Source organism: Cydia splendana, chromosome 9 (genome assembly GCF_910591565.1).
Source record: "Cydia splendana chromosome 9, ilCydSple1.2, whole genome shotgun sequence".
Classification (NCBI taxonomy): domain Eukaryota; kingdom Metazoa; phylum Arthropoda; class Insecta; order Lepidoptera; family Tortricidae; genus Cydia; species Cydia splendana.
In genome coordinates, this window is record NC_085968.1 from 18874435 (window position 1) to 18890401 (window position 15967).

Below are 15967 nucleotides of genomic sequence, written 5' to 3' on the forward strand. Positions count from 1 at the left end.
CCACTCGTCTCTATTTAGTACAATATCTGGCCAGCCTCTCAAGAAGGAGTCCAAGTTATCCCGCCATCGCCGACGAGGCCTGCCGGCTCCCCGGTTAGACTCGTGGGGCTCCCACTCTGTGGTTAACTTGGCCCACAAGTCGTCCGGCATTCGGCAGACATGACCAGCCCAGTCCCATTTTAACTTGGCCGCTTTCCGAGCTACGTCCATTATTCGAGTCTTAGAGCGCAGCGTGGTGTTTCGGACTCGATCCCTTAATTTTACACCTAATATGCTGAGCTCCATAGCTCTCTGGCAAACCCCGAGTTTGGACTTCTGAGCTTCCGTCAATGACCAGGTCTGAGCACCGTAGGTGAAAACTGGAAGTACGCACATGTCCATGAGCCTACGCTTGAGTGATAGAGGTAGGTCTCCCTTCATCAGGTGTTTCATTGACCAATAGCTCTTCCAGGCGTTTTCGGTGCGTCTTTGGACTTCTTTCTCTTGTCGCGCCTGGAAAGAGACTATTTGGCCAAGATAAAGGTATTCTTGGACACATGCGATGTGTGCTCCGTTTATCTCAATCCTACGTTTTGTGCTGTTTGTCATGACCTTGACAAACCTTTGACAAACCTTGAAAATCAACGTGTGGTGTAAAAAATCCTGGCTGTCTATTACGTTGCGGCGTGATGGCTCTTTTATGGGACAACATAATTTTGCGCATGAGACAGATTACGACATAATTTGACATAAGCGCGTAGTAGCCAGATCCGGGTCGAAATTGTTTAAGAGGCCGGTAACGATTTTAGAGCAGAAATGTGAGATTGATGGATTTGGTCGTTGAAATTGTACATCTTTTGTTACGTAATATCTAAATAGCAAGTATTGGTTTCTATTAGCACGTCTTCTCATCTTGGCTTTTAATAATGAGGTCGCGAGCGTGCGTCACCGGTAATATATGACGAGAAGGGGGAGTTTTTAAAAATTCATCAAAAAATTATGGTAGTAAATTATACTAAATGAGACCGATTGTTTAAGTGTGAAAATTACGTTGAAATTAAGTCGATTTTCAGAGAAATTGTCACTTGTTTTGAAGTAATTTCTGGAGAAAATTGATTTCGTCTAACTTTCATTTACACTACTTCAAAGTCATAATAACAAAAATGTAGTCTATTAAAGTTCGAGTACAGAATATGTGTAATACAAAATTACCATTTTTAGCAGTCTAATCTTTACGAAATTTACAAATAAGATCGACAAAATCAGTGCTTTACGCGCGGTTACCTAAACGTCCATCAGAAAACAAATCATTACTAATTTAGTGAGTCTGTTTTAAAAAAAAATATCTGTAAAAGTGCAAGATTGGGAGACGTGCGAATAGAAACCAGTACTTGTTATTTCTATTAGGTAGCAAAAAGTGCAACGCAATTTCTACGACAAAATCTATAAATTTTACATTTTTGCGACTAAAATCGATACCGGTCTCTTTTAAGCATGATGACATCAACTATTACCGTTGTTGATCTCATGTATTTGTGTGATTCGCAACATATTATGGTTTTTGTGCATCTTTTGTGTTAATATTTAGGTTGTAAATGACAGTCGCATTTTAGCAAATAAACAACGCCAAGTCTTAACTATTAAATCTTGTGTTAAAACACAAAAATGCTTAACGTATAGGGGTTTATGGCTCGGGTGACAACAAAGTCTACTCAGTACAATTATAAGTATAGTAAAATTTAACTCTCGTATTATGAAATCTATCTATCAGATAATAAAGACGCAACGTATATAATATAAACCTTTTATAGGGTTCCGTATCCAAAGGGTAAAAATGGGACCCTATTACTAAGAGTCGGCTATCTGTCTGTCTGTCACCAGCCTGTATCTCATGAACCGTGATAGGCAGTTGACATTTTCACAGATGATGTATTTCTGTTGCCGCTATATCAACAAATACAAAAAACACAATATAATAAATATTTAAGTGGTCTCTTGCTATTCTCATCCATGTTGTTCCTGCTATTTTCTTTATGTCATTCTCCCATCTACAGTATTGACCGCCATGTTTCCTCTTATTGTACTTTGGACACCAATCCATCATCTTTGGCCCATTTGTCTTTGTTTGTTCTTATAATATGACCTGCCCAGTTCCATTTCAATTTTTTGATGCAGTGTTTTATATCAGTAATTTTTGTTCCAATCTAATCTAGCCGTTCTAAAATAATCTAACAATTAATACAAAAGCAATTGTGATTTTTCAAAACAAAGACTCTTAAAATAATGGAATGGGATATATTCAATTGTACAACGGGACTTAATCGCGGCTAGAGGATAAAGTGGGTTATCGTCGGTGCGAATAAAAAAATCGCCATGTATTGTTAAGCTACTTTTCAGGAGACAAAAATAACTGTTTATTTTCCTGTTTGTAATATATTTGTTGCACCTGTATTTTTTTCTAATAGATCAATGATTTTTACATGATACTCATGAAGAAAATAAACAGTTTTTTTCGTAATTTTTTACAATATTAATTATTTTAATCAAAATTTTGCTACATAGCGACTTAAATTTGATTCACTTAAAATCGTCATGTGTGAAGTTTACACATAGCAATTTGTTTCCAAAGTAACATAGTACAGTCATCACTGTCATCAGCAATAGTATCTTACACAACTAGGGCCGCAAAAATATATGACGCGCTCTTATTGCGCTCCAAATAAGAACGTGTCACATATTTTTGCGGCCCTAGTTGTGTAAGATACTATTGCTGTTGACTTTACGAGAGATGATACATAGCGGATTTTAGGGTCAATGTCGGGTAATCCATTCTACAATAAATCGCCATGTGCAATATTATCGCCATCACCCTCGACGGAAAACAAGGCATTTAATTTCGTTAAGTGCTAAAAAATCACATACCTATTTTTTTTGTTTCTGTTCTATTTTTTTTATACAAATGTTGTTCTGTGTTCACATAGCGGAATTGTTATTTTCAAAACTAATAAAGATATAACAAAAATATTTATGTGGGTCGACGGGAAATTGAAAAAGGAATTCAAATATGCCAAAATCAAAAAATCGTAAAAAATCGTTATGCACTATTGCAGCTCGCTGTACATGGCAACACGTGACCGAATGACATGTTTGGTTTTTGTGTTGATGAGGTGAGGTGTCAATTACAGTCGTTATATAATTAAATTGTTGTTGTGCTTGCGTGATTCAAGGCGAAAGGTCATTTTGAGAAGTTGTACTCTGGAATTACCTACATAAAAAAACCGGCCATGTGCGAGTCGGACTCGCGCACGAAGGGTTTCGTACCATTAAGCAAGAAACGGCAAAAAATCACGTTTGTTGTATGGGAGCCCCACTTAAGTATTTATTATATTTTGTTTTTAGTATTTGTTGTTATAGCGGCAACAGAAATACATCATCTGTGAAAATTTCAACTGTCTAGCTATCACGATTCATAAGATACAGCCTGGTGACAAACAGACGGCCAAACAGACAGACAGACAGACAGACGAGCAGAGGAATCTTAGTAATAGGGTCCCGTTTTTACCCTTCGGGTACGGAACCCTATAAAGAAGTAAAAATATATTTGGTTTGTTTTCGTGAAATTAAGTTGAAGTTTTCAAATATTATTTTACCTTAATCTGTACATTAAACATTAAGAGCTAGGTGACCGAGCCAGCTCGGATCATAAAACACATCCTTACAAGTCCCTATACATACATGTGTAATGTGTGTAAGTTATGTATGTGTAAGTTATACATAATATTGCACATCGAATATTACAATCGTGAAGTTTAGACATAGGTATAGTAAACAAAGTAATTTATTATTATTATTTCATAATCACTTATGATTGAGGAAACTCATTTTATTTTAGCGATTTATACACTTGATTATGATCAAGATTATTCTTATTTTAAATTAATATTATTACTTGTAGGTTTATGTTTTTGTTTCGTTAACATGTAATCTCAGGCGTCGAACTGTAAATAAGACAATGTGGAAGTCTTATTACGAAACAAAATACAGCACATATTTATAATATGACTTTTACTTTTGAAGCTTGAAACTTAATAAAATGCTGAGCATTAAAGGATGACTCACGCTAGACCAGGCCGGACCGGGCCGGAGCAAACGGCGCTTCGTTTTCTATGGAAACCACCACGTGATCACCGATCAGCCGTCATAGAAAATTACATGTCGGACGCCTCGGCCCGGGGCACGGCCCGGTCAAGCTTGAGTCATCTTTAATAACCATTACTGCAATTTTCCCTTAATACAGTCAACAGAAGTTGCTAAGCGGGCGAGACGAGACGTTCAAAACAGTTGAACATAACTTTATTGTTGAGGTAATTCAGCGGGTGTAGGTAATTTTGTACACCTTGCTTAGCTAGTCTAGTTCTGTTGTTGCCCGACTATACGAAATATTGTCACTAATATAAAATAGTAAGATGGTATTATGGTCATGTTGTACGAAAGAAAGCATTCCACCAAATAGTATTTTATACAATCGTGATATAATAGAGAGCTTTTCAGTCGAGTACCGTGTTTAGACAACGAAGCTTGCTGAGTTGTCTAAGTAAGGTACGAGATTGAAAAGCTTGATTATATCACTATTGTATACAATACTTTTTCTACGCGTCAATATAAATAATACTTTCAACTAGTAGAATCATACAAACAAACCAAACCAAAAGCTAAGATACGCGATTTACGCGAACAGCCGCGATACCTTCATACTGGTACGCGCCCCGCCCGGCTCGGCCCGGCGGGCTGGACAACGACACCTTCTCGTAACTCATGAGGCCCTGGTACTTGCTCCGCGCTAAATTCAGTTTTTAGACAGTTGTTTTCTCGATTTCGGCCACCGTAGCCTATGGAGACTAACAAGCAACGCTAAGTGGTATTCGTAGTCTATGGATGTATAGCAACATCCATAGACTACGAATACCACTTAGCGTTGCTGGTCACATGCGCGTTTCTGACTTATGAAGCAATTGTTTCTACTATACAACCTAAAATGAATAATTATTTTGAGCTATGGTTTTGTTTCGTCTTCTTGATCGCGGCGAGCTGTGATTGGTCAATTTCATTATAGTTGACTAAACTGTATCGATATGAATATTATAGTTGAGTTGGGAGCCCATACATTAAAAATACCCAATTGCAGTTTGGTATAAGAAATCTTAATTCAAGAATTACAGTCGACAAGTAGAAAAAATATATTTTAGTAGCTCTCTCGCTTGCATTCTTAGAAATATCAACATAGTAGCGTTTACAACAATGTAGTGGAAAGCTCTAACTGGGACATGGACTAAATAGAGAAAGGTTCACGGGCAGTTTGTCCTTGAATCATGAGTGAGGGCCCAGTTGTCGACCTTGGCCTTGACCGCCCTCGTCTACGTCAGACACCCTGAAGATGCCCTCGGTCTCGCCGCTCAGGGTCACCTGCCACAGCTGGCACTCACCAGTGAGGGTGGAGGCGTCCGGCAGCTCCCAATTGTCAATCTTGGCCTTGACCGCCCTCGTCTATGTCACACCCTGAAGATGCCCTCGGTCTCGCCGCTCAGGGTCACCTGCCACAGCTGGTACTCACCAGTGAGGGTGGACGCGTCCGGCAGCTCCCAATTATCAATCTTGGCCTTGACCGCCCTCGTCTATGTCAGACACCCTGAAGATGCCCTCGGTCTCGCTGCTCAGGGTCACCTGCCACAGCTGGTACTCACCAGTGAGGGTGGAGGCGTCCGGCAGCTCCCAATTATCAATCTTGGCCTTGACCGCCCTCGTCTATGTCAGACACCCTGAAGATGCCCTCGGTCTCGCCGCTCAGGGTCACCTGCCACAGCTGGTACTCACCAGTGAGGGTGGAGGCGTCCGGCAGCTCCCAGTTGTCAATCTTGGCCTTGAGCGCGGCCACCTCGTCCACGTCGGCCGACACCCTGAAGATGCCCTCAGTTTCGCGCCCGCTCAGCGCTAGCACTTGCTGCGAGAGTGCCACTTGCACCCACGGCAGCTGGCGGTTCGGGAACCGCTCTTTTTGTAACGCCATTACTTCGGATAGCGTGTTGCCGAACATTGATTGTCGGAATATTTGGATCTGTGGAAAATGGACGGGTATTAGTCAAGTGAAACTCAAGAAACTAACAAATATTTTACAAAAAATATATCTGTTAAAATAAAAACTTAGGATACAAAAGTGTAAGGAGTTTTTTGTAGCTCGGCCTGCAACCTGTGGGCGCAGCACGGTTCCATTTTTATCGTCTATCACTATGCGAGTCCCTTTCGCACTTACGTACTTGTTAGAACGTGACAGGCATGGTGACAAGGGATAAAAACGCGACCGTGCTAAGCCGCCAGATCTAAGTTGACAATTCACATGAGACAGAGAAGGAGAACTGTAGAGTCTGACCTTCAACGGTCGTAGTTACTTAAATAGCAAATCGAGTCGAAATCCAGCTGTTTCATGTCAATTATAGCACATAATGGTTTAATGGTCTCTAGACTAGAAAGCGCGAAATTCTGCCGAGCACAGTCAATCGTTCTCAGCTCAATAGCCGTGGGGTCATTTTTAAGCTCTAGTCAGGCTTCTACTCGTATTATTCTAGTTCGTTAAAAACATGTAACTTCTGTCGACATAGCACAGACCCAGTCTTATGAGATTTTCTGATGATGCCATCTTTAACACAATCGACTGTCCATTCGTAAGCCTTATGTCAACGGCATAAGGTCTAAACTCACCCGCGCCTGGTCCATGTCCTCGGTGGTGGGCTTCCTGGGCTGCCGCTTGCCGCTGACGCCGATCCGCTCGAGCCGCTTGCACGCCACGCCCGCGTAGTGTGACACTTGCACCTTATGCCAACGACGAAAGGACTAAACTCACCCGCGCCTGGTCGATGTCCTCGGTGGTGGGCTTCCTGGGCTGCGGCTTGCCGCTGTCGCCGATCCGCTCGAGCCGCTTGCCCGCCACGCCCGCGTAGTGTGACACTTGCACCTTATGCCAACGACGTAAGGACTAAACTCACCCGCGCCTGGTCGATGTCCTCGGTGGTGGGCTTCCTGGGCTGCCGCTTGCCGCTGACGCCGATCCGCTCGAGCCGCTTGCACGCCACGCCCGCGTAGTGAGACACTTGCACGTGGATCGGCCATTTGCCAACCTGACAGAAGTACATCATTATCATTATCGTTTCAAGAAAAAATATGTCGAACGAAAGAGGCAACAGACCGCTTACGGCCTGGCCACTATATTGCGCGGGCGACGGCTGCGGCGAGCGGTGGCCATAGGTTGAAGCGAGAAACACAGTGACCGTATCTTTCGTTCCCACCTATGGTAGCTGCGCCGCCGCCGCCGGTCGCGCAATGTGGTAGCCGGGCCGTAAGTATGATTTATTTGTCTTGTGTTGCGACAAAGCAAGTCATGAATGCTAAGCGGTATGAAGAGGATGTATCTATAATACATGTTTTGACATCTAAATTAACAAACTGCTTCCGGTTACTGGCCATCCGGCTGACACCCGCCATGACATTCAAGCTCCGGCCAAAAAAACTGTAAGTAGGGCTCGAGGGTTTTTTCACAAGTCAATGAATGATTTAGTAGTCACACAGTGTTTGTGCGGCAGTCTTAACCTGTTGATGTCAACCAAGCAAGCTCTTTACTTGTGTGGGGTATCGTCATCATTGGCATACCTCGGGGAAGGCGTCCGCGAAGGCGGGGTCGCGGTGGCGGTTGACGTAGTTGGTGAGCGCGGGCTGGAAGGCGGACGAGGGCGGCACGAAGGCGAGGCACACGGCCAGCAGCTCCCAGCCGCGCAGCAGGGAGTCTCGCAGCGGGTTCTCTGTCGTTTGCCGACATAGTTGCACGTACAGCTCGTCTCGCAGTCTAAATAACAAGACACATGTTAGCACGTGCGTAAGGGTGGCATCCCACCTGTCCAATTTCTTTGTGTATTTTGCTTAACGAGAGAGTGAGACGCAATGAGTTTGGATCAAGATATTGGACAGATCGAATACCACCCTAAAATAGGTCCATTGTGTACACGTTTGTAACCGCGGCAGCGTGTCGCCATTCCATAGCTTAAGTTGTTGTAGCTTTTTCAAACTCACTTTTACTACTACTCACTTGTCGTTACCTACTGGGCGACAGAGTTGAGCGTCATCCCCGGCCGGACTTTACGGTCACCCATGTATATCTGGACAAGTCTGAACAAGTGTGCGTCTTTGTAACTTGTGGCTTTAATAGTCTACTCACTTCTCGTTAGCGAAGGTGGCATGCAGCAAGTCCTGGGCGACGGATTTGAGCGTCATCCCCGGCCGGGCCTTGCGGTCGCCCATGTATATCTGGACAAGTCTGAACATGTCTGCGACCTTGTAACTTGTGGCTTTAATAGTCTACTCACTTCTCGTTAGCGAAGGTGGCATGCAGCAAGTCCTGGGCGACGGAGTTGAGCGTCATCCCCGGCCTGGCCTTGCGGTCGCCCATGTATATCTGAACAAGTCTGAACATGTCTGCGACCTTGTAACTTGTGGCTTTAATAGTCTACTCACTTCTCGTTAGCGAAGGTGGCATGCAGCAAGTCCTGGGCGACGGAGTTGAGCGTCATCCCCGGCCTGGCCTTGCGGTCGCCCATGTATATCTGAACAAGTCTGAACATGTCTGCGACCTTGTAACTTGTGGCTTTTATAGTCTACTCACTTCTCATTAGCAAAGGTGGCATGCAGCAAGTCCTGGGCGACGGAGTTGAGCGTCATCCCCGGCCGGGCCTTGCGGTCGCCCATGTATATCTGGACAAGTCTGAACAGGTCGGTGGCTGCCTTCTTGTGCGCCTTGTCCCAGTCCGCGCCGACCATGGGTGCGCTGATGCCTGATGACGTCCATGATAACATGTCGCGTACTGACGCCTGAAAATAGAATAATATAGTAGTCATTACAGTGTGTGCGCGGTAGCCTTAGTTATAAACGTACTTCAATCCTCAATTAGCTATTAATCGTTTGTCTTAGTAATCAGTCACTTTATGTAAGAAAGGGATAAAACAAACTAATTGAGGCTTATAAAGTTTTATCTACACACATATCATAAACTCTCTATAACGCCTTCAAAATCCGTAAATAATGGCCCACATTACGATAAACTGTTTTGTTACAGCAAATTTCTTATCTGTGAAAATGTGGTAATAGCTTCATTACTATATAAAAATCGATTTGGTAATGCATTTTAAATTTCGAACATCTCTGAATAAAAAAAGCAATTTGATTTGACCCCTATTCTAATATCAGTCGAGATGACGTTTTATTCGAAATCAAATGACAATTGCATACAATATTGACAAATCCCGCAGGTAAGTTGGTATCGGACGATATGGTAATCGACCCCGACTCTAGTTTGTCTCTGAATAAAAAAAAACTTTGGATGGGTGACATGCGTGAAAAAAGTTGCCGCCATTTGACGTACAGTTTATATTTTAATTAATTTGTAAGAAAAAAATAATTTGTTTTGTTGTTTTTAAAGTAACTATAACAAAAGTTTCGTATAAAATGTGCGATAAAGATATTTCGGAGACGCCAGCTCATATCCGCGAGTTCCGCCAGAGAGGAAAGTGCCCCAATGTCGGCTGTAATATGAGGTTAGTGAATATATCATAGAAAGTTTATAATATGTGTGTAGATAAAGCAGTGTATGTAACTGTACATAATTAGGCATTAAAACACTCGTGTGATACTATTATGAAACTCATTTCATTCGTTTCATAAACCCACACTCGTATTTTAATGCCTTTCATTATGTAGCAGTCACATAAACTACTATTATGGATAAAGGTGTTACCCATAAAAGCCAGCAGCAGGTTACCCAGCAGCCAGTGGATTTCATGCACTGGCAAAAGCATTCATTATATCATGTTATGATTATTATATAAAATATTTGTGGTGATCAAAAGGCCAAAAATGCCATGCCGTTTGTTGATAAGTAATATACTGGAGTGGACACTGAGAGTTTCAGTGCTTTGTAGTGTGTGTTACGCCTTACCCTCACACATAACATAGCCTACACTATATAAGCTCGTACACATGTTATTCTAGACATTATAGACCTATACTACAACCAAATAGTTTCATTTAACGCCCAACCCTACATGGCGACCCTGCCAGTGCGGCCTTGTGCTGCACTGGCGGCGTGCCGCGCCAGCCAGTAAACGTGCACAAAACACAAAGACACAAAGCCCTTGATCTGATTTTTATTTATGACAGACATTTTTAATAAAAATACTATTCGTGCAGGTTGGTCAATGTAGCACCATTGTGCATTAAATCCCGCCTGAATTTTGCCTGGCACAGACAAAATATCCTCCAGACTGAGCATAGTCGCGCTACCCCCTCTGCCACGCATACGGTAATTTTACTCCATGTTCGAGTCGAAAGTGTCTTTGTGTGACGTCCGTGTCTTTGAACAGACCAATCACGGCACGGTTCGCTCACCTCGTCCCGCGCACCCCCGCATTTTTGGCAACATCGGTTGCATGAAATAATTGCTCTAAACTCGGTCTAGAGGATTCCTAGTCAATGGTGCCTGGTTAATTACCTTCTTCCTAAAGATGCCCTTGTTGAAGTTGAGGTGGTCCTTGGCGAAGATCTCGATGTCCTGCTCCGGCGGCCGCGGCGCGTGCGCGCGCACCGGGCTGTACAGCGCCTCTGCGCCCGCTACAGGCTACAACAACAAAACAAAAACTATATGTGGTTATTCTAACATAAAATGTATACACTCGTCCATGTCGAGCTGTGGACATCGTCAGGTTTTTGTTGATAAGTACGATCCAATATCTAGTAGACATTTTACACGCCTTGACGCACTTCCCGCTTGTCACTTTTCGTTCATGAAGGCCAGAGGGTCGGGTTCATAGTACACCTTTCAGTCTAGATACATCCAACGCCGAGCCCCTTTTCACGATTAGCTTTCAGCGTACCGGCCCGGCGGCGAATTTACAAAAGCTATACTATTTCAGTCACGACTCAGATTTTAATAGGTGAGCTTTTGTTTATGCATATTACTTGACAATATCTATACCGTTTCGGTAAAAAGTAGTCACTGAAATGGATTAGCTTTTTGCATACATATTTTCAAATATTATTCACGCCAAAACCTAGTCGAGTTTAGTAAGTTCAGGCACGTTTGAATGTGATATCTAAATTTTAATAATACTCATTTACTCAAATGGTTTAGATTTTGTCGCGATATATTTAAACATTAATGCTCTCACAATACCTAGTCGAGCAGAGTCTCGCCGTCATTATTCAATATTATTCATCGAGTATTATTTGTACGACACTAAAGTTCACTGAATATTGATTTCAACAATTATTTTTTTACCAAATTACTTTTCACCTAGTATTCATGTAAATTGCCAAAAAAGTAGTTTAGGTTAGTTTGATCTGCAACCTCCAAGAAAACGAAATGTTGCTGGAAAAGTGGGTTAGGTTAGGTTAGAACTGCGACCCCCAAGAAAACGAACTGTTACCAAAAATGTGGGTTAGGTTAAGTTAGAACTGCGACCCTCAAGAAAATAAACTGTTGCCAGAAAAGTGGCTTAGGTTAGGTTAGAACTGCAACCCCCAGGAAAATGAACTGTTGCCAGAAAAGTCGTTCTATGTAAAAAAAAAGTCGGTTCGCTGTTTGGTCGGAGTTCACCTAACACACTCTTCCTCGCTTCGCTCGTCGTCTCACCCATCTTGACTCAGTGAAATCTGTCAAATGACTAGACGATATCGTATTAATAAATATCTAGCAAGTTGAATGATTTGACCAAAGAAATGTACTCCAAACGTTGTACACATAGTAATAATCTACTACACAATAATTCTATAAAGTAAAACGTTGTCATGATGAAAATTTGGCGAATGTTGGTTGCCAAAGTAAATCATCTGCGAAAAGTTGTCTGGCAAGTGAAATTCGGACAATAAAACTTCGGAGAAAAGTCAGAACACCGTAGTAAATCTTGGTCCTTAAATAAATCATCTACTTCGTTATGTACCAATGTATTATAAAATACAGTCGACTTATAATTGTATTACGATTTCACATTAAACATGTCCTAATAAGAAATCTCAACTGATCTAGTTCTTAAATGAAAAAAAAATTAGGCATTTTTAAGTAATTAGCACGAACATTAATTAATATAATACAATCGGAGTAATTACTAAAATATTATTCAAGTTTAGATCGCAACAAACTAGCATTTGTAGCAACAATATCCATATTAATTTAGCCAACAAAGTCTATACGATTTCAGTAAAATTCTGTACTGTAATGGATTAGGGTTTGATCAAGTTTTGTCCAAACAAAAGCTAATCCAATTCAGTTCGCATCTGGACCTTATCAGTATAGGCTTTGTAAATTCGCGGCCCGGTGACGACTTCGCGTGGCTGCGAGGCCGCGTAGAGGCGAGAAACAGCGATCCGACCTCTCGTCCCCTCCTATGGCCGCCGCTCGCCACTGCCGCCGCCACGCGAACTCATGACCGGGCCGGTACGCTGTCGCCACGGCGTCGGATGTATCTAGACTGAAGGTGTAGCATCGTCCACACTGTTATCTGTCGGTAAACCTTATTACGGCAGGCATAAGATCCACCGATGGAGAGTTAAGAGTCGGTGTTTGTACTGACCCGGTGGTAGTCCTTGTCGGGCTCGTGGAAGGTATTGTAGTAGGCGACGCCGTGGTTCATGTACTCGGCGTGCTGGTGCGCGAGGTAGACGCCGGAGCCGTCGTCGTCGTCGGGCGTGCGCGCGCCGCCGTCGCTGGACTCGTTGTCGGGCTCGTGGCCGGACAGCGAGCGCGAGCCCGCCGAGCCGGAGCGCGAGCGCGACGACGCCGACTCGTTGTCCGACCCCGACCCCGACCCCGCCCCGTCTGCGTACCGACCGCCCCCTGTAAAACGATGCTGTGTCACTTTACGGAGCAAATCTAGCAACGCAAATGGCACCCCTGACATTACGCGTCGGGGACAGCGACATCTTTGAAGTAATTTGAACAACAAACTAAACATACTCGAACTCGGCTCGAACAAGTGTCTAGTAAATCGCAAAAACCAACGTGAAATCAAAAACCGAAAATCGAAACACCATTTATATTACTCACTTTCTAAGAATAAATGATTCGTATTTCATCAGGTGACAAGCAAAACTCACTAATTACTAAAAAAAATTAAACAAAAATCGACCCTCTTGTAGTACTAATATGGCTCACTATGGCTTGGCTGGAACTTGTGGTGGTAATTAGTGAATTTTGCTTGTCACCTGACGATTTGTATTTTGTAATAATTTTTTTTTAATTATGCGTGCTCATTTTTCATAATGACGGACAACGGTCTAAGAGTGGTATTCCACCTGTGTCAATTTCTTTGTCATTAAAGCAAAATGTGAGACGCAATACACATTGGATAAAGAAATTGGATAGGTGGAATACCACCCTAATGGTGAAACCAGACAGTTGCAGATTCTGTTTGTGTTGCGTGAGGTTCGCTGTGTAATTTTCTTCCCTCCACGGGGATTTCCAAAAAAATGTAGTGTCCTCCCCGGTTCGATGGTATAGCCGTAAAAAGGTAACAGATAAGTAGACAGACTCTGGATACTATTAAAAGTATTGGAACAAATTAAATTATTTTTCAGAAAATATTATTATTTGCTTTAATTTCAAGTAGAAACACAACTATATAAATTATAAACTGAAATAAATGTCTGCCAGCCTGCAGCCTGGGGCACTGGAGGCCTTAATCACTTTTTCTAGTATATGACATTTAATTCAGACTGGATACCTGTGACATAAGTTCACAAGTTTATGTACTCACTGGACAGCTTGGCCTGCTGGATGATATAATCCTGCAGCGGCAGCAGGTGCTGCATGCCGCGGAGGTTCCAGTTGCAGTACAGCGGGGAACCTTCCTCATACGAGGAGGGCCGACCCCAAGTAAATGGGACTACCGGTCTAGAGGATAGAAGATCAGTTCACAAGTATATATACTCACTGGACAGCTTGGCCTGCTGGTTGATGTAATCCTGCAGCGGCAGCAGGTGCTGCATGCCGCGGAGGTCCCAGTTGGAGTACAGCGGGGAACCTTCCTCATACGAGGAGGGCCGACCCCAAGTAAATGGGACTACCGGTCTATAGGAAAGAAGATCAGTTCACAAGTTTATGTACTCACTGGACAGCTTGGCCTGCTGGATGATGTAATCCTGCAACGGCAGCAGGTGCTGCATGCCGCGGAGGTCCCAGTTGCAGTACAGCGGGGAACCTTCGTCATCTTCTTCGTCGGCGTCTAACGGAGACTCTTCCACTTCTTCTGGCTTCTTGTGACCTGAACACAATATTGATACATTGTTATAAAGCTTACACAGTGAGAGCCGCCTCGTGATGAATTAGCCTCGCGAAACACCTCGGTCAGTATAGTATAGACAGACAGACAAAATAGTCAACTTTATTACAATGTGTTAAGGTTCATTTTAGATATATAACCTTTGTCGGCTATAGCCGACTGTGGCGCCGAATGAAAACAAATGGCAATCGGCATCGGCGTCCAAAGTGTACGCTCGGAGCGTTCTGTGACCCTCGGGACATAATAACTATAATAAGTAATAGTACTAGGTGCCGTACAGAAATTAAACTTCCCAGAAAACCGTAGTTTGACAGCGATTTAGGGATGAATCATGCTGTCCCTTTCTTATGTATGGTACTATCCCTTTCGGCTATTTAGGGTTGTGAAAATTCAAGTCATTATCTTATCTGTGGTCGTGCACGCAAAGGGACGTCAAGTTGTGCCAACCCAAATAACTGCTCGGGACAACGCTGAGCCGAACGGAGCCGAGAATGCCCGAAAGGATCAGTTTCGCCCCCTTGTCCTCGGGAATATAATAGTAATAAAGTACGAGTTGAAAGTAGGACTCACGTCGCGATTTGGCGCGATCTCTCGGCGCCGTGGACCTCTCTAGCCTCTGGTTGTGTTTCTGCACGTTGGGCTCCGTCAGCGGCGGGTCCAGGTTGATACATTTCATCTTGTAGTTTACTGAAAATACGCTTTTTTAAATGCTAGGCTAAGATATGACAGAGGCTTCGTCTGCGGACTTGAAAACTATACCCTCCTGAGACCCAGAAGCAATTGTTTTGTTTTTGAAATTGGAACCCTTAGTTACACATACACAATAAAAGTTCAAAATAGATTTTGGAATATGTACAAAAAATTGTACGCAGGGATTTAGGAGGATCCAGGACATTTTTTTTAATCGAACTGTTAGGGTGATTAGTGATTACTAGATCCAGTGCAGCTGCATGATTTAAAGAGACTTTCCCTGACTTTTTATTAACGATTGACATTCACGGATTGTAGAAAAATAAAAATACAGTTCGGTTCCGCTTGTTGCCAGACCATTCATTTGTATCATAGGTATATGATACATGTGTTAATATTAATCATAATATATTATATGCTTCTGGCGACTTACCGGCGGCCATATTGTCTTGCTCATTGGCCGAGCAGAGCCGCATGAAGTTGTGGTGTGGTTCTTGCCGCTTGCTGCTGCCGGACGATAACGAACTTTTGCTGGACGTGTAACGCTCCGGTTCCGCCTGCTGCCTTCTTGAGAAACATTTAAAGTATGAGTACTATTATGTTGTAATAGCGAAATAAGCGAAGTAATCTCTCGGTAGTTCTTATTTACTTTAGAAATAAAGCGATTTCTGCGGCTGAGTATGCATGGTGTATTGAGGATTTGAGGTGTTATAAATTAGACAAAATTTTACCCTTTCACTTTGAAATAAATTCATATTATTATAAGCCATAGGGTTAACACGTCGACAATAGGGTATCTAACTGTATTTAAAATAAATTATTTCACCAAATAAAGCACACCACCTTTCATGAAATAAAGCACCAGATAATTATTTTAAAAACATAGATATTTAGCAGTTATTTTAAAACACAAGTTCTATTTAATAAA

The 15967-nt window shown here is 42.7% G+C and overlaps 1 protein-coding gene across 1 annotated transcript in view; it reads right to left on the minus strand.

Annotated features, from left to right (window-relative positions):
• Positions 1 to 15967, minus strand: part of LOC134793784 (rho GTPase-activating protein 39) — a 41623-nt gene that overhangs the window by 14500 nt on the left and 11156 nt on the right. Inside the window, exons 11-19 of the mRNA XM_063765456.1 lie at positions 15473 to 15606; positions 14920 to 15036; positions 14179 to 14331; positions 12643 to 12905; positions 10566 to 10691; positions 8684 to 8889; positions 7678 to 7870; positions 7017 to 7148; positions 5851 to 6091 (exon numbers count right to left, since the gene is read on the minus strand). Coding sequence (XP_063621526.1) covers positions 5851 to 6091; positions 7017 to 7148; positions 7678 to 7870; positions 8684 to 8889; positions 10566 to 10691; positions 12643 to 12905; positions 14179 to 14331; positions 14920 to 15036; positions 15473 to 15606 — 1565 coding nt within the window. The remainder of the gene's footprint in view (positions 1 to 5850; positions 6092 to 7016; positions 7149 to 7677; positions 7871 to 8683; positions 8890 to 10565; positions 10692 to 12642; positions 12906 to 14178; positions 14332 to 14919; positions 15037 to 15472; positions 15607 to 15967) is intronic.